This window comes from Lepidochelys kempii, chromosome 18, assembly GCF_965140265.1.
Source record: "Lepidochelys kempii isolate rLepKem1 chromosome 18, rLepKem1.hap2, whole genome shotgun sequence".
In the NCBI taxonomy this organism is placed as follows: Eukaryota; Metazoa; Chordata; order Testudines; family Cheloniidae; genus Lepidochelys; species Lepidochelys kempii.
Window position 1 is genome coordinate 10,775,730 of NC_133273.1, and position 22,894 is coordinate 10,798,623.

Below are 22,894 nucleotides of genomic sequence, written 5' to 3' on the forward strand. Positions count from 1 at the left end.
GAGATCCTTGAATGGAAGACACCACAGATTTGCAAGCTATCTACTCCCTTGCAGTGTTTATGATCATACTGTGTGTAATAATGGTATATCTGCCCTGGGAGATTATGAGGCTGCTGTAGGCAGGGAGGGACAATGGATTAGCTGGTGTGTGTAGAGATGTCAAACTAATATCTGCCAGCATTTGAAAGAGATTAATAGGTTGGGTTTTTTTTTTTAAATACTAAGCATTGCTACGATAGCTGAACATCTCACAACAATTACAGACAAGGTGACATCACAGAATGCTACAAAAAGAAGAGCATGCTTGGCAGGTAGACCTTAAAGGAATCATACATGCCAGTAGCTTTTGTAAGAGCTAAGCATTATCATTGCTGCATTTTAGTATTCAGATCCCAAATCAATTTACTTTGCACATTAAATGTTCATTAATCAACACCATTAAAAGAAACCTCTAATGGGGAAGTCCCTTTCACTGTCACTGAAATGATTTAGACTGGGTCATAGATATTTTATGAAAAAAATACAATCCCTAACTGCGGCTCTCCCTCCCCTAGGGTGATGAGCCGATCTTTCTTCTCTCCTGCCAAGCTTCTCCTTCTGCCGGAATCCCCTGTAGTCAAGTCATGATCCTGTGTTTGTGACACTTGTCTGTTGCCGTGAAAGTGATTGTGATGGGCCAGACTTGGCACCAACATAGCAGGGTTACCCAGGAAGAGCTGGCTCACATGAGAAAAAGAAGCCACTGCCTCCCCAAAGAGAGTATTTTTTTATTATTGTCAGGAATAAATATGTGCGTATATGTATATGTACAGAAGCACCACTATATGTGAGCTAAGTCAATGCCAGCATCAACTGAAAAGTTAGAAACCTGCTGGTAGAAACACTGCATTTAAGGATATATTTATATCCTTTTATTAAATTCATATTAAACACAGAACAGCAAACTATCCCCATGGGAAGGAGAGATAGGAAAAATAGTACAAGGCCAATATGGCTCTAACAGGAACTTAAAGTGCAAACTTGGACAAATTGCTAGGGATGGGTACAGAAGAAGAGTGCAAGCATCTAGGGACAAAATTAGAAAGACTAAGGCACAACATGAATTATAGCTAGCAAGGGACAGAGAAGGCAGTAAGACAGAGGTGGGCAAACTACGGCCCGCGGGCCACATCCGGTCCACAGGACCGTCCTGCCTGGCCCCTGAGCTCCCAGCCGGGGAGACGCCCCCGGCCTCTCCCCTGCTGTTCCCCCTCCCCCGCAGCCTCAGGGTGCTGCGCCGCCAGCACTCTGGCCCACCGCTCCTGCTGGGCAGCGTGGAGGCGTGGCTGGCTCCGGCCTGGTAAGGGGGCGGAGAGCGGGGGTCCCAAGGGGCAGTCAGGGGACAGGGAACAGGGGGCAGTTGGATGGGGTGGAGGTTCAGGGGTGGTGGTGGTCAGGGGACAGGGAATGGGGGCGGGGGGTTGGATAGGCGTGGGAATCCCAGGGGGCCTGTAATGGGGTGGGGGTGTGGATAGGGGTCGGGTCAGTCAGGGGACAGGGAGAAGGGGCGGTTGGATAGGGGCGGGGGTCACGGGAGGGGGCGGTCAGGGGATAAGGAGCAGGGGGGTGGATGGGTCGTGGGTTCTGAGGGGGGGAATCGGGGGCGGGAAGTGGGAGGGGGTGAATAGGGGGTAGGGGCCAGGCTGTTTGGGGACACACAGCCTTCCCTACCCAGCCCTCCATATAGTTTTGCAACCACAATGTGGACCTCGGGCCAAAAAGTTTGCCCACCCCTGCAATAAGAGTTTATTTACAAACTTTAGTAACAAGAGAAAGACAAAGGACAGTGTAAGTCCTCTACTTAGCAGGGAAGGAGAGCTAATAATGGATGATATTAGGAAGGCCGAGTTGTTTAATGCTTATTTTGCTTCAATCTCCACTAAAAAGGTTAATTGTGACCAGATGCTTAACACAATTAATATTAACAACAAGGGGAAAGGAATGCAAGTCAAAAAAGAGAAAGAATGGGTTAAAGAATATTTAGATAAGTCAGATATATTCAATTCAGCAGAGCCTGATGAAATTCATTGTAGGGTACTGAAAGAACTAGCTGAAGCAATCTCGGAACCATTAGCAACGATCTTTGAGAACGCACGGAGGATGGGTGAGGTCCCAGAGGATTGGAGAAGGGCAAACAAAGTTCCCATCTTTAAAAAGGGGACTCGGCCAATTGTAGACTAGTTAGCCTAGCTCTGATACTTGGAAAGATACTGGAACAAATTATTAAACAATCCATTTGTATGCACCTCGAGAATAGGGTTATAACGAATAGCCAGCATGGATTTGTCAAGAACAAATCATGCCAAACGAGCCTAATTTCCTTCTTTGATAAAGTTCCTGGTCTAGTAGATGGGGGGTGAAGCTGTACACATGATATTTCCTAATTTTAGTAAGGCTTTTGATACAGCCCACATTATAGTCTCGTAAGCAAACTAGGGAAATGTGATCTACAGGAACTTACAATAAGGTGGGGACAACACTGATTGAAAGACCGTACTCAAAGAGCCGCTATCAATGGTTCGCTGTCAAACTGGGGGGAAAGCATCAGATATGGTCCTGGAGGGATCTGGTACTAGTCAACATTTTCATGAATGACTTGGATAATGAAGTGGACAGTATGTTATAAAATTTGCAGATGACACCGAGGTGGAAGGGGAGGCTAGCACTTCGGAGGACAGGATTAGGATTCAAAATGACCTTGACAAATTGGAGAACTGGTCTGATGTCAACAAGATTAAATTCAATAAAGACAAGTGCAAAGTGCTACACTTAGGAAGATAAAACCAATGCACAACCACAAAACGGGGAATAACTGGCTAGATGGTAGTACTGCTGAAGAGAATCTGGGAGTTATACGGGATCACAAATTGAATACGAGTCAGCAATGTGATGCAGTTGTGAAAAAGGCTAATATCATTCTGGGGGGTACTAACAGAAGTGTCATATAGAAGACATGGGAGGTAACTGTCCTGCTCTGTTCAGCACTGGTGAGGCCTCAGCTATAGCACTGTGTCCAGTTTTGGGTGCCACACTTTAGGACAGAGGTGGCTAAACTGGAGAAGAGCAATAAAAATGATAAAAGGTTTAGAAAACCCAGCCTGTGAGGAAAGGTTAAAAAACTGGGCATGTTTAGTTTTGAAGACTGAGGTAGGACCTGGTAACAGGCTTTAAATATGCTTTGGGCTATTATGCTGAGGATGGTGATCAACTGTTGTCCATGTTCACTGAAGGCAGGACAAGAAGTAATGAGCTCCATCTGCAGCCAGGGAGATTTAGGGAAAACTTTCCTTTCTAACTACAGGGGTAGCTAAGCTCTGGAATAGGCTTTCAAGGGAGGCTGTGGAATCCCCATCTCCATCACTGGAGATTTTTAAGTACAGGTTGGAGAAACACCTGTCAGGGATGATCTGTGTTTATTTGGTCCTGCCTCTGCACAGGGGGCTGGACTGAATGACTTCTCCAGGTGTCTTCCAGCCCCACATTTCTATGATTTATGGTTCTGGAGTATTTATTTAAAAAGAAAGGCCCCAAACAGGTTAGCCACTGGGCAAATGCACGGAAATAGACAGCACCTGATCTAAAGATCTTACAATCTGAATATCAGGACAAAAGATGGAGGAAATTGCTGAGATGTCATCTCAGCAACAGACGGGTATGTATGTGTGGTCTCAAGAGTCTTGACACACTTTCAAAATGGCTGCAAACGTCACTTGAATTACATTCAACCTGAATTACACTTCTAAAAAACAACCACCAATAGGCTTACTCACACAGATGATATGACCCATAACAGGCCATTTTGGTCAAGAGATCTTATATATTCAGGGGTAAATTTTCCAAGGCGTGGTGAACTATGCACCCACAATTTAATTGCTGATGCAAAGCAGACTATTTGAGCAGCTGCAATCAGGTAGCTACAGCTCAGTGCCTCCACAACCAGGCTGGGTTACAGAGCAGCTGAATATGTAACCCTTAATGATTGCTTTGCGTGTTCAACAAGACAAAGATTCTTCTTTTGTTTTCTTTAAATTATTCTTCTCTGGTTCAGGTCTTAAGTTTTCTGGCAACAGAAATAGTTTTGATAAAAGGTGATTTATGCTTGTCACCAGCTATTTTGAGAATATCAAGCCTTAGGCTGGTAGCTGGCTGACTTGAAACAGATATTTTTGAATGCCAGTCTCTTGTCAAAACCTCCTGGTTTCAACATGAGCCCTGACTGAATGAGTGGGAGAGAATGCGAGCAGCAGTTTAAAGTGTGGTTGTTTTGTGTCCTTTTCAATGGCCTGGGAGTAAGAAAAAAAACAAACATAAAAACCCCATCAGGCTAGAGTGCGTGAAAATGATATTTAATTAAAGCAGCAGTTCACAGTACTAGAGATGCAATTACTAAAGAACATTTATAATGGAATTAGTGGAGCAACTTTTCAGAAGCTGTTCCATCAAGTACAGAGCAGTGGTGAAGAAATAAACAAAGCAAACAAATATGTCTAAGCTATAAAGGAGAACTTGTTCCATAGATTCCAAAGCCAGAGGGACCATTGTTGTCATCTAGTCTGACCTCCTCTATAACACTCCAGAAAACTTCCCCAAAATAATTCCTAGAGCCGATCTTTTTGAAAAACATCTGGTCTTGATTTAAATATGGTCAATGATGGAGAATACACCATGACCCTTGATAAATTGTCTAATAGTTAATTATCCTCACTGTCAAAAATGTACATCATACTTCCAGTCCGAATTTGTCTAACTTCAACGTCCAATCATTGGATTGTGTTATACCTTGCTCTACTAGAAGTGAAGATCCCATTATTAAATATTTGTTCCCCATGTAGATACAGTACTTACAGACTGTAATCAAGTCACACCTTAACCTTTTTTTTGTTAAGCTACATAGATTAAAGTCTTTGCTTCTCACTGTAAGGCATGTTTTCTAATCCTTTATTCATTCTCATGGTTCTTTTCTGTACCTTCCTTAATTTATCTATTTCATTCTTGAATTATGGGCACCAAAACTGAACACAGTATTCCAGCAGCGGTTGGATCAGTGCCAAATACAGAGATAAAATAATGACTCAATGCAAGTGTGAATTGCAAAGATGTAGATATTTCCATGCATGAGGTTGCTGGAAAAGGTTATTGTAGCACATTGGCTCTGTGCACTGAATCTTGAGAATAGGTATTCTATTAAAAATAAGCTTTTTAAAAATAATTTCCCTGATTTTCAAAGGTGCTGAGCACATATGTGTTCCCACTAACTTCCACAGAAAGCTGCGGTTGCTCAGTACCTCTGAAAATGAGGCCAAATTTACTTTATTTATATATTTTTAACAATTTGGGAAGGGCAGTAACACACTAAGTACATGGCTTGTACTAGTTTCCTCAACTTCTCAGATTGTTGGACGTTACTAGACCTTTGGCATCACATGCTGAGCACCAAGGGCAAAGCTATTGATTTTTGGTGTCATCAGAGCTCTGCAGGAATGATATAACCTTAACAGGTTTCAGAGGGGTAGCCTTGTTAGTCTGTATCAGCAAAAACAACAAGGATTCCTTGTGGCACCCAGGTTTTAGCCCACGAAAGCTTATGCCCAAATAAATTTGCTAGTCTCTAATGTGCCACAAGGACTCTTCATAACCTTAGCAGTTTCCCTGTATTGCAAAATATCTTGAAACATCTGAAAACATACTTGAGCAAAGGTCTGATCATCAGTGATGACCTGTTGTTTAGACACAATATTGACTGACATATGGAAAGTAGACATATAGATAAAAAAACTGCTAAACGTATTTGCTAGAGAACCGTTTAATTAGACTATAAAGGGTCTGAAACTGACCACAAGACATCAATTATTCTTTATGAAGTCACTGAGTGACTGCCCTCTGCAGATTAAAATAATTATGATCAAGCTTCTGAGATGACCTGAAAGTATTCCACTTCTAGCAAAGCTACATCTACAGCTGGTGCACTGGGAAGAGCAATGGATGAGAGTATGAAAGAAAAAAACATAGGAAATAAGGGAGCATATGCTAGTTTGGTAATGATTACCTTACTAGCAGCTGATCAGAAGATTAAATTTATCACAAGCAAGACAGAGGAGACTTTTCAAATCCTTGGGACAATACTGAAGTGATAGCCACATGCAAATCTAGATTATTCAAGGTACGGCAGCTATAGAAATTAGCTAATGTTATAGGGCAGGGGGAAGGGCAATATATGAGGATTGCAAAATAATGATGCCCCAAAAACGCTCAAGGAAGAACTGCTGCAAAGGTTCAAACAGAACAGATAGACGGGGCCAGAGCAAAATGTTAAAATAAAACAGGCATGTGAGGTCATGTATTGTCCCAAAATAAACTCAGGACATTGTACAGATGGAAGCACATTGCACATCTGGTAAGAAAAATAGGCCAAGTCCTAAAGAGAGACTGACTTTACCCAGTGTGTTAGGAACTAAACCAAGCCTGCACTAGAAAAGAGCTACTAGTTACGGACTATTGTACCATACATAACATTAGCAGTGAGACTCGGACAAAAGCATGTCCACGCACTGGACATTTTAGCACTAATGAGCCAGTTTGTTAGTGCCAAAATGTAGACAATTTGCAATATAATAGGACTTTATCTATACAGCCTAGAATCCAAATTACCCATTGTTGAAAGGATCTGTGCAAACTGTTCAGAATACAACAAAGGGAGAATGACTGTGGGGACAGTATGTACCAGAACCACTAGCTTACTGCACTGACCCAGCAGCGAATGGGCTAACACCTACCTCACTACTTAGCAAGATTAGCTTTCTCAGATATCAAGAATTATTTTGGGTGGTAACTAGTACGAACATTTTGCTCTGATTTTGCAAAGGAAAATAGCCTTTAGTTTTCAAGAATGCTATAGTAATAAATAATACATCTGATCAGAGTAACAGAGAGGTGAGCCCTTGCTGTTCTGTATTCACCGGAATATGGGAATTTGGGTTGGTCCCTAAGGCTGCTTATCAAATGTGGCTCCCAGATTGCTCATGCAAGTGTATTATTTAAGTAACATTCTAGTAAATGAACAGCATTCTTTCAATTGGTTGTAATTACACAATGGACTCAGAATGGTTCTGTTCAGTCACATTTATGCAATTCTGGAATTTAGTTGTCAGAACCTGGTGGTCCATTTTCATACCTCATGCTGGAACTCTACCATGGATCTACTTGGATTTAGGACTGTGTTAGGGCTCAAGTGAGCTACACCAGCATAACAAAATTTAACCTAAGCAGACCTTAGGAGTTTGAGACTATTTAAAAAAGGATACTTATAAAGATAAAAAATACACTTCTGAATTTATATATCAGTTTGTATTAAAATGACCATTTTTCTTACACTTCTAATTATCAGAAATACAATATGGTACATAAGCAACATATTTAAAAAAAACAAGTCATAAGTAATTCAAGATACACTGCAGCGTTTCATATATTTACACAAGGGCTAAATGGATTCTCATCAAAACAATACAATTAATAACAGCTCTAACCCAAACAGTATTACAGTACTTGGCAAATTCCTACTACAGGATTTTTGCAAGAGAAACGCCTATGAGGTGGCATTACTATGTGCTCTCCTCTTAAATGTTTCTATCACATGGTCTGTCGTCTTCAGCTTTTCGGGGAATGATTTTGTTTTGGGTCCAGGCTGCGAGACAGAGAGAGATTAAAAAATTGTTCTTATACGGGACAATTTGTAGATTGCAATGTAAACCTTCTCATGCTCATGTGTTCATCACATCAGTATTATGCAATTTAAACCAAAGGGTAAACTTTCCAGTGTAGATTGCCCACATGTACCGGGGAGCAGTAACACCACATGGAGGGAGGTGCAGTGGGGCAAGTGTTGTCTAGGATGCCTGCATCTAGTTAGTGCAGCACACAAGATGGAAGGCCTGGATGAGAGGATGAGGCCTGGTTCGGTGTGTGGAAGCTGCTGCATATCCAGCACTTAAGAAAAATCAGGCCACTTATGATACCTCAATATGAATCTCAGAGCCAAACTTTAAGCACCCATTTTTTAATGATTCAGTTCAATCCTCGTAACAATGAGCTACTGATAGAGCTGGGTTAAACCACAGAATCATAAAAATATGGAGCTGGAAGGCACCTTGAGAATTCATCAAGTCCAGCCCCCTGTGGTGTGGCAGGACCTAGTAAACCTAGAGCATCCCTGACAGGTGTCTGTCCAACTTCTTCTTAAAACATCTGATGATGGGAACTCCACAACCTCTCTTAGATGCCTATACCAGAGCTTAATTTGTTAATTTCCCCCCTAATATCTAAACTAAATCCCCTGGCTGCCGATTAAGTCCATTACTTCTTGTCCTACCTTCAGTAGATACGGAGAACAATTGATCACCATCTGTTTCACAACAGCCCTTAACATATTTAAAGATTGTTATCAGGTCCCCCCTCAGTCTTCTTTTCTCAAGACTAAACATGCCTGCTTTTTTAATCGTTCCTCAAAGGCTGGGTTTTCTAGATTTTTTATCATTTTTGTTGCTCTCCTCTCGACTCTCTCCCATTTGTCCACATCTTTCCTTAAGTGTGGCACAGAATTGGACACAGTGCTCCGAGGCCTCACCAGTGCCGAACAGAGAGGGACAACTTCCTTCTGTGCCTTACACATGACACTCCTCACACAGCCTCACATAGCATTACCAATGCACTTTAATCCCAATGAGCTATACTCCTGTTTACTGCAGTGATGAAACTGTTTGTAGGAGAATGCCAGTCCCACTGCATTCTGCTAACTTGTCTGATGATTTGGTGACTTGCATAAATGCAGATTAGACCAAAGTCTGAAGGGCCTGGACATTGGGGCACTGCTTTATAAGATGATACTTGTGATTGTGCAGAGCCAAGGAAGTAGGACAAAGGGAGGTGAAGTATTTTAGAAATATTCCCTTCACTATCATCTACACTTCCTTTTCATGAACAGACTGCATGTGACCTTCAAGAGGAATCCCTTTCCCTGTTTCTTGACTCTCTTCTCACACTTCTGAGTAAGCTCTGTTCTTTTATGTCCTGGTTTCCCTTCCAGCCGCATTTGTTCTGAAAATTAGTACATGCTACTACAAGTTCTTTTCTCTGGAGTGTGACTAAGACCAGAGGTTAAGACAATCCCTGCATCACTCATCACCTCTCCTTATCTGACCAGTGTCACTATGCCAATTTTTCGTCATTAACACTGTAATTACTAATCTTATACACAGTACTTCTCTCCCTTGATGGTACTGTGTTTAAACCCTCTTGAACTCCTAGTTGATTACGTCTGCTGCCTCTCTCCTGTCAGCTCTCATTGTCATTTCCACAAGGAAGTTAATCAGATTTGTTATGCATGACCTACCCTTTATAATCCTTACTTACTGATCTGGGAAATCTGGTGCTGGATCCTCGTTTTTTAAGCATCTGCTTGTTAATACAAATGAAATGTACTAGTTTCTTTTCCTTCCCTCACAGGGGAATGTCAGATATTATTTGTGAAACACCACAAGTATACATGGAGCTTTATGGTAACTAAGCAGTGATCAACAAGTCACAAAGAAATTATCTCGTTTCATCTGTGTGGACTGCCTAGTGAATATTAGGGATTTAAGTGAGCTGTGTAGGGTAGGTGGGTGTAGATCTGTAAAGAAGATTACCAATTACTGGTTCATAACCCTACCTTGGGATCCCCTCTGTACATCCTTGCACCTGGGAGAACTAAAACCAGTGCTCCACAGTTAAAGGGTGGTGAGTGCAAAGATGCCACTTGTGACAACAAATTCAGAGGACTGCCAATCCCAAGCATTCAAAAATAATGAGTCAGGCCCCCCATATTGAGACAACTGGTTTAAAAAATCTTGAGAGTTGAAAAATAATACATTTTGGGTTCTTTTTATTCTTTTGCCTTCTGGATTTTGAGCCTCTGGGGATCACATTTTCAGGCTTTTCTCTGCAACGATGACGGCCAGAGATTTACTTTAAAAAAAATAAATGCTGAGAGTCTCAGGTAATCACATGACTCCAGGAAATGGATCTTTAAAACAAATTCCAAATATACTAAAAAATTCTAAGCACCACTTTACTAGAGTGAGCTCCCTGTGTGGTGTATCAAGACCATATTATTTCCTACCTGGTAAAAAGTAAAATGTAATACCTTGTGTTTACAGATGCTTAAAGCAAATGGTGTGGCCACATCCGTAAGAGAAAGACCATTGGGCCCTTCTGGACTAGGTATTTTCATAAGCAAATAACAGATGCTGCACAATTCTGTTTCAGATAGAGATATGGAGACCTTTAGATTCTATAAACGGAGTGTGATTTACAAAAAAGACCTCTCAGCTGCAGAGAAGGTAAATCATTGCTTCAGCAATGTCTTCCCCTACAGATGTAGGGGGTAACATTTTCAAAAGGGCCTAAGCAAAATAAATCTCATTTAACTTATAGAGGGACTAAGGCACTTTTGAAAATTCTACCCAGGTTCTATAAAAGGAGATTTACAATCAATGGGTTAATTAGGCATAGAATGCATTAGACAGAGCACAGGTTAATTAAGGTGATTGTCTTAGGCTGACCAAGTGGTTAAGAGAACCATAACTTTACGCAGTATGATAGGGGGTTTACTGCAAGAATCTACAGTTCACTAACTCGTTATGTAATCAGAAAAAGCCATGCACAGTCCAGACACCCAAGTGTAGGGAGAGGATGACTCTGCACTGCTGTATGCTTGCAGCTTTGAAATGTACAACGTTTTCAAAAGGTTCTCTAGGTAGAGCTTGCAGAAATTTCAAATTCTGTACCTGTTGGTGTTTGTAGTGCCTTTCACATAGAAATAACAATAGTCAACTAAGGAATGAAGAGGCCAGAGTTCCCCTGAGGAGTTCAGGATGTACATACACTGAGAGCTTGAGCGCCTCTATGGAATTATAGTCATTTCACTTATGGTCCAAATTTGGCCCATTTTAATTCCATACATGGCTCCCTCCTTCTTTGGCAGCCCCTCCCAGTTTTCCCTGTGTTGTCATCTGCTCCCCAGGCTCCTGCTGTGTGCACTTCCTCCCCTCCACGGTTTGTTGCTGCTTCCCTCCTGCTGTTCATTCAGTTGCAGCACTAGCTTTCACCTACTTCACTGTGGTCAGAACAGGGGACTAGAAATCAGGAGAGCTGGGTTCTGTTCCTGCCTCCAGCTGGGTATGTGATCTTGAATGAGTTACTTAACTTCCCTGTGCCTCGGTTTCCCATTCTGTGTAACGGGGTTTCTGCTTTGAGTTCTTTGGATCAATGCCATTAATATTACTGCTACCTTACTGACAGCTCTTCATTCACATTGCTGGGCCAGTTCAATCTCTTCATTCACGGGTGTTATGACACACAAATGAATTATTATTAGATGGGCTGAAGTCCATCTCTTATAAGTTAGGCAAAATGATTACACTGATCCTGTTACTATGAGCAAGTGTTCAGACATATGCATACCTTCCTGGCTCTGTCTTTTTGTGAACAGGTACGACATGGTGACAACTTTTCACTTCTCTTCTCCAGTTCCTCTAAATGGCTCTGGGTGAAAATACCAGTAAAATGACATCCAATTGCAAATCTTGCCTTGGACATCCTATCAAAAATACAGCTGAGACACATCAGAACTAAATAGGACTCCAAATCTGATAAGACCAACAAAGCGGACTGAAAAGGAGTACTTGTGGCACCTTAGAGACTAACCAATTTATTTGAGCATAAGCTTTCGTGAGCTACAGCTCACTTCATCGGATGCATACCGTGGAAACTGCAGCAGACTTTATATATACACAGAGAATATGAAACAATACCTCCTCCCACCCCACTGTCCTGCTGGTAATAGCTTATCTAAAGTGATCATCAGGTGGGCCATTTCCAGCACAAATCCAGGTTTTCTCACCCTCCACCCCCCCACACAAATTCACTCTCCTGCTGGTGATAGCCCATCCAAAGTGACAACTCTTTACACAATGTGCATGACAATCAAGTTGGGCTATTTCCTGCACAAATCCAGGTTTTCTCACATCCCCCTCACCCCCATACACACACAAACTCACTCTCCTGACTCAAGCGGACTGAGTTACTCACATTCCCCAAAGCCAACAGCAAGCTGCAATGAAAAAAGCACCTAACTGCTGGCAATTATTGTTTAATCTCAATACTTCCTTCAAACATGAATTGTCTTAACTTGTACCAATGTGCAATTCACTCTTCTAAGGGTCATTTTGATGAAGACCCAAAGCATCAACTAAATATGAAAGTCTGGATAAAACCACTTATCATATGGCCTTTTGGGGCTACAGAGCATTCTCCAAGCTTATGACACTACACAGACAGATTAGAGAAATCAAGGAAACAATAGCAAATGTACTGCTATTCTTGTCCTAAATCTCAGCCAGTTCTATTCTTGGTTACATACTAAGGTGACAGGCTCCTTGGGATCTTCCAAATCCTGTGCAAAGATAGACAGGCAGAGGCCCTTCCAGCTTACTACCTGTTTGTGATTAGCTCCCTTCCCACCTCCACATATCCAAGTCAAAACTTGCAGGGTCTTGTTCTGTGGCGTTTGGATTGCAGGGTGACATCTCAGTGTTAACCCTGCAGCTATAATATAATCTTTCATCGGTGCCTGCCTCAGTGAGGATGTTTTCAAGCAGGACCTACCAAAAGTCAGCCCCCTAAATAATTAGGTTACTGCCCAACACACAGCTGCAGAAGAGGATGTTTAGGTACCAGGTTCATGGAAGCACTGCCATGACTTTTGTCCCTAGACCATTACCTTATGCAGTTTAACTGCTCTGTTCAACCTTTTCTCCTGATTCAGCTGGAACTGTGTCCTCTCTAGAGCCTCTTTTAGCAGAGCATTCTCTTCTGCTTCTCTATAGACATCATCTTCCAGTTTAGTTATCTCGGCCTGGTACGCTTGCAGAGAGACCTTATTCGCCCTGTACAAAACAGAAGAGGTAAAGTATTCTGGGCTTTATTCTCATCTACACGACAGCCTCTTGATACACCTCTGGCAGTGTAAGGGGCCTTAAAAAGAGAGGATAAATTACATTTACATCCACTTTAAGAGTATGTCTACACTATGAAGTTAGGTCAATTTTATAGAAGTTGATTTTTAGAAATCGATTTTATACAGTCGATTGCATATGTCCGCACTAAGCGCATAAAGTCGGTGGAGTGCGTCCTCACTACCGTGGCTAGCATCGACTTATGGAGCGGTGCACTGTGGGTAGCTATCCCACAGTTCCCGCAGTCTCTGCCACCCATTGGAATTCTAGGTTAAGCTCCCAATGCCTGATGGGGCAAAAACATTGTCGCAGGTGGTTTTGGGTACATGTTGTTAGTCACCCCTCCCTTCGTGAAAGCAATGGCAGACAATCGTTTCTCGCCTTTTTTCTGTGCAGGTGCCATACCATGGCAAGCATGGAGCCCGCTCAGCTCAGCTCAGCTCACTGTCACCGCTGCTGTGGTGAGCATTGTAAACACCTCGCGTATTATCCTGGAGTATATGCAGAACCGGGCTAAGAGACGTCAGCATGAGGAGGATTTTGATGAGGACATGGACACAGATGTTCCTGAAAGCACGAGCTGTGGCATTTGGGACATAGTGGCGGCAGTAGGGCTGGCTGATACAGTGGAATGCCAATTCTGGGCCCCGCAAACAAGCACAGACTGGTGGGACCGCATAGTGTTGCAGGTATGGGATGATTCACAGTGGCTGCAAAACTTTCGCGTGCGTAAGGCCACTTTCCTGGAACTCTGTGAGTTGCTTTCCCCCATCCTGAAGTGCAGGAATACCAAGATGAGAGCTGCCCTGATAGTTGAGAAGTGAGTGGTGATAGCCCTGTGGAAGCTTGCAACGCCTGACTGCTACCGGTCAGTCGGGAATCAATTTGGAGTGGGCAAGTCTACTATGGGGGCTGCTGTGATCCAGGTAGCCAGTGCAATCATTGACATTCTGTTATCAAGGGTAGTGACTCTGGGAAATGTGCAGGAAATCTGCAGCTCCAACAGATGCTTCATCATGTCCGTTTGCTCTCCCATTAGCCTCGCATTGCCTCCTGCCTCCACTCTTCACGCTCCTGCCTCCGCTCTTCGTGCTCACTTAATGCTTTCCTGGCCTCTAACACTGAATGCCTCCATGCATTAAGCTGTGCCCTATCAGTGCGGGAGGACTGCATGAACTCAGAAAACATGCCATCACGAGTGCATTTTTTTCGCTTTCTAATCTGCGATAACCTCAGAGACGGAAATGATAGGAGGAGCGTAGAAACATTTGCACCTGGGGGGGAGATAAAAAGGGTGAGTAAAATTTAAGATGATACTCTTTCACAGTGAATCAAGCATTTCACAGCAGCACATGTGCTTTAGGTACAAGGTCGCATTTTACCTTTTATATTGAATGCCTGTCGGTATGGTGACACATCACACATGGCTGGGCAACAAAATTCAGTTTCCAGGCAGCCATGGTAAGGCCCAGGGTACGTGGGGTTGGCTTCTTACACATAACATGTGGGAATGGTTTCAAACTGCAGCACCACCCTTTCGCATAGTAAGCAATGGGTTGGGTTTCATATTTAAAAGGAGGGGCTGTGGTTTTCGGGTGGATATGCAGCACACACCTCCCTCCACCCTTTACCGCGTGGCTATTCTCTGGGATGATCCTTTCACCCCTCCCCCCGCTGTGTGGCTATTCTCCGGGATGATCCCTTTTAGCCAAGCGCAAACAGCCAAGCATGAACGGGGTCCTTTTACTATTCCCTTACAAAAATTCCCCTATTTCAACCAGGTGACCATGAATGATATCACTCTCCTGAGGCTAACACAGAAAGATATAGACTGAATGTTGCTTGAATGTGACCAAAACCCAGGACCATTCGCTGCCATGCTTTGTGCTGCAGTGATTCCAGACTACTTGCTACTGGCCTGGCGTGGTAAAGTGTCCTTATAGCACTTAAAATAAGGCAGCCCTCCCCAGAAACCTTCTGCAAAGTCTTTCAGAGTACCTCCAGGAGAGCTTCATGGAGATGTCCCTGGAAGATTCCCGCTCCATCCCCAGACATGTGAACAGACTTTTCCAGTAGCTGTACTGGCCGCAAATGCATCCCAATTCGTTGGAGCAAATCAAACATTAAACACTATTGCTTTTAAACCCTGTACTGTAGTTACAAATGTGCACTCACCAGAGCTGCCTTCTCCAGCTTCAGGGTCAGGGATCCCACCTTCGGAGGGTATTGGGTCCAGGGTGATGAAAAAGTCCTGGCTGCCGGGGAGAACGGATTCACCGCTTACCTGCTGCACATTCTCCTCCTCCTCCTCCTCTTCCTCATTCATAAAATCCTCCTCCTTATTGTGTGAGACTCTCCCCCTGCAGGTGTCCCCGGACAGTGGTGGGGTAGTAGTAGAATCCCCCCTAGAATGCCATGCAGCTGATCATAGAAGCAGCATGTATGGGGGGTCTGACCCAGAGCACCCATTTGCCTCCTTTGTCTTTTGGTAGGCTTGCCTCAGCTCCTTAACTTTCACGTGGCACTGCTGTGTGTCCCTGTTGTAGCGTCTCTCCATCATGCCCTGTGAGATTTTGGCAAATATATTGGCATTTCTTCTTTTTGCTCTGAGTTCTGCCTGCACAGATGCTTCTCCCCATACAGCAATCAGATCCAGTGTCTCCCTTTCGGTCCATGCTGGAGCTCGTTTGCAATTCTGGGGGGACTGCATGGTCACGGCCAATACCGTTGTTTTGCGACTGCACTACCCCAAATTTGATCCAGCAAGGTCGATTTTAGCACTATTCCCCTCGCCAGGGAGGAGTACAGAAGTCGATTTTAAGAGCCCTTTAAGTCGACGGAACGGAGTTGGTTGTGTGGACGCATCCATTTTAAAATCAACCTAACGTGGCTAAATTCGACCTAACCTCGTAGTGTAGACCAGGGCTAAGGCTCCTTTACACTACCAGAGGCATGGAAAAGGCCTTAGTGTAAATGAGAAACAGGCCCCCTGTTTTTTCCTGTGAAATGCTGAAAATGTTTTAACAAGGATTTCCCACAAAAATTTCTCCTTAGTCCGTGATAAACCCCTCTCTTTAGGGTGCATGTTTCTGCTGAAAGAAGTGGCTCGTGATGGGGAATTTACTCATCCTATTGAAACAAAAATGCTTTCTCATAACCACAACCAAGCAAGGAGGTAGCATCAAACCACAGACCATACTGAGTGTGTTTATTAGGAATGTTTATACTTGATTTCTGCAAAGTACATGGAGCGTGAGGATAGCACAACACAGCATTCGGTGTGTATGATTGGGAACACTAGGTGAAGACTCAGTAGGGGCTCCTGGGAGTTCCTTCCTTAGGAATTATGTTGAAAACACCTGCATATTTGGGGCAATTTTGTACATTTTAAAGTACACAAAAATTCCTTTAAAAAGCATTTTAATGAGTCCCAGAGATAAATAGTTCTGTTAGGGAGACTTTACTATCCACAGGGATGGGGATTTCTTCACAGGCAGCGAAATAACCCCAACCTTCCCTTCAATTTCAGGGTGGAGTATTAACCAGAGATTCCAGAGAATCTCATCCAACACTCCACTGTTCTTTTTGGCTTCATTTTCCAAATGGTTTAGACATTTTTCTAGTACAAGACAAACACCACATGTGATGCATATGATTAAGCAGAATAACACCGCATTACTTGCCATGGATTCTTCAAAGAATCGTATAAATGATTAAAGACTATATAATTATTATATCTGTTACTAATAATAAATCTCGAACAGGAAAAACAGACAAGAGTAATGTTGCTGTAGAATAAAAGCAGCAGATGTCCCTCTGCTCATACTACAAACCTTTAGATATCATTTTCATCTGCAGGATCCTATTTTCAAATTTGAGTTTCTATGGTAGGTAGTTAAGTGACCAGCCCTAAACTTAGGATTTCAAATGGGCACTCAGATGCTTAAAATGAATGAATGCCTAAGTGCTGATATAGGGGCTCAGAATGTGGATGTCCTATTAAAATATCCATTTTTGAAAACTGGGCATACAGTTTCCAGACATAGCCTGTAATGGACAATCCTAACAACACATAGGTATTTAGTACAATAATAGACATTGTGTCATCTTGTATGGTTAGTTTTTAAATAGAATTGCTCATTTATTTACTTGGCTAGCTCAGTAGTTCTCCAACTTTTGTACTGGTGACCCCTTTCACATAGCAAGCCTCTGAATGCGACCCCCCCTTATAAATTAAAAACACTTTTTTATATATTTTACACCATTATAAATGCTGGAGGCAAAGCGGGGTTTGGGGTGGAGGCTGAGAGTTTGCGGCCCCCCATGTAATAACCTTGCGACCCGCTGAGGGGGTCCTGACCCCCAGTTTGAGAATCCCTGGGTTAGCTTGATGTGGCCTTAGAAGATACCATTTTAGAGAGCTATGAAGTTCAAAAAGGGCATTTCCTAGCTACGCCAGCTTTATTTCCACGCAATAACATAGTGAATGTTTTTATAGAAACAAAAGTATCCTGTAATTAAAACTGAATTGTAAATATTCTCCTTCCACTAAATTTCTCACAATTTTTTGTCACCGTTTTGGGTCTTTTTGCTAAAACAGCTGGATCCACGGTCACGACTCTTAGTAAATAGTAAGTAAGTGTGTTTTCTCTACCTGAGTTGTCCAATGTCTGACTCATACTCTTTCAGTAGTTCTTCTTTCCTTTCTAGCCGACTCTTGAGTTTACTGATCTTATCGTACAGCAGCTCAAGGTCCTTCTGTCGCTCCATTCTCACTTTTTCTCTCTCATCCTGAGAAAGATGCTTAACAGACTGCACTCCTGTCAGCTCCTTCACATTCATCAGACTTCCAAGAGCATGAATTAAGTTTAGATACTGTATGAAGAGGAGAGAGTGAATTATTTACTAGGTGTGCTGACTCCTTATTAGAAAAATATCACACTGCTCAACCCATCGGCTTTCATTTTACTTTAGTGTAAAGGATTAAAAGGTAGTACATAAACTACTGTGTGCAAGCCTCTTCATTTAAATTTAACCTATTTTTTTCCTTAGCCTCTTTTGTGTTCCTAAGGAATCAAGCAGAACAATAATGTACCAAATAATTCATTCATAATGTATTAGACAAACTAATTTGACTATGAAGCAGTTAGGTGCAGAACTGGATCAGCATCCAATGGTTCTAAAGTCACTATTTCTTGGGTTGTCACAATGCCCATGTAATGGAGGCATAAGGACTCGAAACTAACTAGACGCTGGAGAAAGAAAAGGAGTACATGTGGCACCTTAGAGACTAACAAATTTATTTGAGCATAAGCTTTCGTGAGCTACAGTTCACTTCATCGGTTGCATGCAGTGGAAAATACAGTAGGGGGATTCAGTGTTGTTCTCCAGGAAGTAGAACCAGGATGAAATGTCGCTATTGGGTTTAAAATAGGGAGATTTTATTTACAGTGCTTTGATGATGATCAGCACATTTTAAAAAAGAGGAGATAAATATCACACAGTAATTGGGACATAAATAGAGACAAGATGAGTCAGTGCACTGACTGTGTCCTAGGGCAGCGGTTCTCAGCAGTGGCTCACAAAGCCATTACTGGGGATATGCAGGATCAGGTTGAAACATTCTCAGACCCAAACTGTGGGGAAGCGGAGAGGTGTCACTCAGATAACCTCTTCTAAAGTGGAAAGATTGGAGAGTCTCTGACACAGGTGAAGCATTCAGATGATGGGCAGGCTATAAAGGCCTAGACTGATACATAAGATATATCAAAAACTCCTTCCACCTCAATACAGCACTGGAGTTGAACCAGTTGTTTTACTGGATTTTTGGTTCTGTCTTCCACTTCCAGTCAGTCAGAGGGATACCCAACCATTTATTCGCATACAGAACACTCCTGAAGTTTAGGATCATAGAATATCAGAGTTGGAAGGGACCTCAGGAGGTCATCTAGTCCCACCCCCTGCTCACAGCAGGATCAATCCCCAATTTTTGGCCTAATCCCTAAATGGCCCCCTCAAGGATTGTACTCACAACCCTGGGTTTAGCAGGCCAATGCTCAAACCACTGAGCTATCCTTCCCCCTTCTCTATATACACAGCCCTTCTTATATCATGCAACGCACAGGCAACAACAGGCTTGGTAATCTTTGATGGAAACACCCTGCCCTGTTAGTAATTTTTTATTCTGATGGAAAAGTATTTAGTGTGTTTTGCTGTTTCACTAATACGCGTGGCTCATAATCCCATTCTGCTACAAGGCAGGCGGCAGTAGAGACAGAAGAGCAGTTCAGAGGTAGGAACCCTAGGAGCAGCTCAGCTTGAAGGCTTGAACTAAACATTGCTAAATTGCCAAACCTCAGAAAGGGGCTGAGTGTTTGGCTTTACACAGTGTGTGGTCTGTGTTTTAGAGAAGGTTAAGAATGGCACTTTCTCCCAACACATTTAAATACATTTTAAAAATCCCTATGTCTCAGGCTATTTATTCCTACATATCCTCTCTTCTTTTAAGGCAAAGCATACTCCAGCGCATATCCACGACAGTTCTAAGCTGTCATGCCATTGAAGGGGCCCATTTGCTGGAGGGCAGTCTGGCTCCATAAATCATTTAGGCTTTATTTTAATGCCATGCTAAGGAGACATTCAAAGATCTAAGGTCTTTTAAGGGAACATTTTTTTGGAGGTTAAAATTGAAGGGAAAGGAAACACATGCCATTGGGAGCTCCTCAGACTGTATATTTCCCAGGCAGCTAACAGAGGTTTTGAAGTTCCTGAAGATATGAATTCATACTCTAAGAAATACATGAGATTCCCAGGGTACCTGGAAGCTGATCACTAAATTCTGAAACTGACTTTAACAGGACCCACAATATACAGTTCCTGAATGTGATTGTACCTTGTCTTTTATTTACATACCATCTTCTCGCTGAGGTCTAAAGCGTCAGACATTTCCAACTTTGCTGTCCTCTCTAAGGCTACATTTGAATATGTGTTGGGAAAATGGCTTGGAAGCTGAAATAGATAGAGTAATGGATCGCCTTACTACTTGTAGACCAAATCCTGTTCTCCCTCCCACAGAAAACAAACAAACAAAACAACCACAACAACCCAAAGCTGTGGTGAAAAAATCATAGAATCATAGAATCATAGAATATCAGGGTTGGAAGGGACCCCAGAAGGTCATCTAGTCCAACCCCCTGCTCAAAGCAGGACCAATTCCCAGTTAAATCATCCCAGCCAGGGCTTTGTCAAGCCTGACCTTAAAAACCTCTAAGGAAGGAGATTCTACCACCTCCCTAGGTAACGCATTCCAGTGTTTCACCACCCTCTTAGTGAAAAAGTTTTTCCTAATATCCAATCTAAACCTCCCCCACTGCAACTTGACACCTTGTCAAGTGTGTCACTTCTGGCTGTCAGAAGGCCTATTATGTTGTGCAAAGTACAGCATCGGGTCTAAACAAAGGGTCTGTCAGCAAGTATCTGATAAAACACTAGATTATATGTTAAACACACTTGATTTCTGGTTAACCATGCCTCTTTCCTCTCTTATCCACCCTCAAAGGGGCACCACCTTCACATGAAGCTTTCTACCTGCTTTTAATTAGGGTTCACCTCTTGCTCAGTGCCCAGTGATTACTGGCGGTATGTGTACTGTTTATTTTTCCTGCTAGCACACTCTTGTCTTTAGCTAGAGCTTGCCCATATTACCATTGACTTTTTAAGGCAGAAAATGATTTAAAAAACTATAAATCTGAGCATCAAAACATTCACTTCAACTTAAAAGCCACTTGATTCCACCAGTTGGCCTCCTTGTTTTTTTACAGTTATTCACACTATCAGAGCAGTTCCTTTATTGTTCTCCATATACATTTTGCTGCCTTTTTACATGGTTCACAGCCTAAAGGCAGCTAGAAAGATGGATCCAGAGAGGATGTACGGGCAGTGGGGCCAGATCCTCTGCTGGTATAAATCAGCACTGTTCTACTGAAGTGAAAAATATTGAGAACTGGGTGTCTGAATCTCCTATGCAGCTTTGAAAATCTCAGCCTAAAAGTGTTAACTCAACATTCATTGTGTAATGCTGAGTTAAAGGAGAGAGATATTGGAAAAGTTCTATGTAGATATAGTTACAGGAAGTCACTTTTTGTAAAGACAGATGACTTCAGGAACTGTACTAAAAAGTCAAAGGTATTAAGGAATATTTATCTGTAGTTTTCTTATTGCACCTTAAAGACGTTCCTACGTATTCTAATGAAACCACAACTAAAATAATATATAAAATTCTGTTTACCTTGGCCTCCATTTTTTTTATTGATGATGGCACACGTTCCTTTTCTAAGCCTATTTTCTGAGCTATTTTCTCAGATAGGTCTTTCTTTAGCACTATAAGTGGCTCAGGAACCTTCTCTTTAACAGCTAAGGGAACAAGAAAACCCCCCACACAGAGTTGTTACGTTGTCACATGTAAGATGTAATGGGTTTACTAAAAGCACACTGTTTTAATAATAGATCTCAAAATTTCCTGAAGAAATTTTCCTGTAAAAATATAAATATAAAACGGGTAACACATGGAATGTATTTCTCATAAAATCAGGAACAGAACCCACAATAAATCTAGTAATCAGACAATGTACTCAAGGTTTGAAATCTAGGGATTGCACTGGAAATTACTATTCTAATCCTGGAAGTTTATGGGGGTTATACCTATCTTCAATATTTTCCTGAAGATGTATAAATTGTGGACAGAGAATGGGGCTACTTCTATACTGGGAGCTAGGGGTGGGATTCCCAGCTCCCATAGACATACTCACACAAGCTCTGATCTAGCTAGCGAACCACATATGACAGTGTTGCCGGGTACCACAGCCAGCAGTGGCACAAGCTAGCAGTGTTAAGTGTGTACCCAGGGGGTTCAGGCACATTTGTACTCAGCGTGGGCTAGCCATGCTGCTACACTACTATTTTTAGCGGGTTAGCTCGATGAAAGCCAACGTGAGTATGTCAACACGAGCTGGGAATCCCTTTGCCCAGCTTCAGATATAGGCATACCTGGAGCGAGAATAATTAAAAAAAGTTAAATTAAAACAGGAAAGGAACCTTACTGTAAAAACACATGTAATTTACTGTATTAATACTTCTCGCAGAGCCAAGTTCGTTGCTGGTATAAGCAGGCAAAACTATTGACTTAAGTGGCGTTGTGCCTGCTTATATCAGGAGTAGATGTGGCCCATGATATTTCGACGTCTAGTCAGAACTCTGCTCCGTATCTGAATCTTAGAATATAGTAAACAGAGCTGAAAGGGTTGTTCTTGCGGATTCATTTTGCTAACCTCTGAGCAGAATAGAGCCCCTTCATACGTATATACCCGTACACACTTGACTGTCTTTGAATGATACACGGTATGCACCTATTATCATTTAACGGTGGGCCTGGTTTTGCAGAAGTGTAAATCCATTCAACTCTATCGAGTCACACTGGTGAAAGCAAGAGCAGGGTTTGGCCCTGTAAGGGCAATGGCTGCGCAGTGTAGGGTAGTTGGCTTTCCTAGCTTTAAATGTTCTACTGGTTCAGGTCCCACTCATGCAAAGACTTACACGCATGCTTAACTTTAAGCATCTCAGTGAGGGGTGGCCAACCTGAGCCTGAGAAGGAGCCAGAATTTACCAATGTACATGGCCAAAGAGCCACAGTAATAGGTCAGCAGCCTCCCCGTCTGCTCCCCTCATCCCACCCCTAGTGCCTCCTGCCCGCCGGTAGCCCCGCCAATCAGCACTTCCCTCTCCCTCCCCATGCCTCCCGCCCACCATAA

The 22,894-nt window shown here is 42.6% G+C and overlaps 1 protein-coding gene across 17 annotated transcripts in view; it reads right to left on the bottom strand.

Annotated features, from left to right (window-relative positions):
• Positions 1-4,664: 4,664 nt before the first annotated feature.
• Positions 4,665-22,894, bottom strand: part of FHAD1 (forkhead associated phosphopeptide binding domain 1) — a 66,597-nt gene continuing 48,367 nt past the window's right edge. For 7 of the 17 annotated variants that reach the window (XM_073317144.1, XM_073317147.1, XM_073317142.1 and 4 more), the window contains 6 exons: positions 21,376-21,500; positions 20,001-20,096; positions 17,743-17,963; positions 12,854-13,019; positions 11,536-11,616; positions 4,665-7,720 (listed from right to left, as the gene is read on the bottom strand). In XM_073317144.1, the coding sequence (XP_073173245.1) occupies positions 7,622-7,720; positions 11,536-11,616; positions 12,854-13,019; positions 17,743-17,963; positions 20,001-20,096; positions 21,376-21,500 (788 nt within the window). In that variant the 3' untranslated portion in view covers positions 4,665-7,621. The other 10 variants (XR_012155595.1, XM_073317143.1, XM_073317151.1 and 7 more) reach the window with 10 other exon arrangements.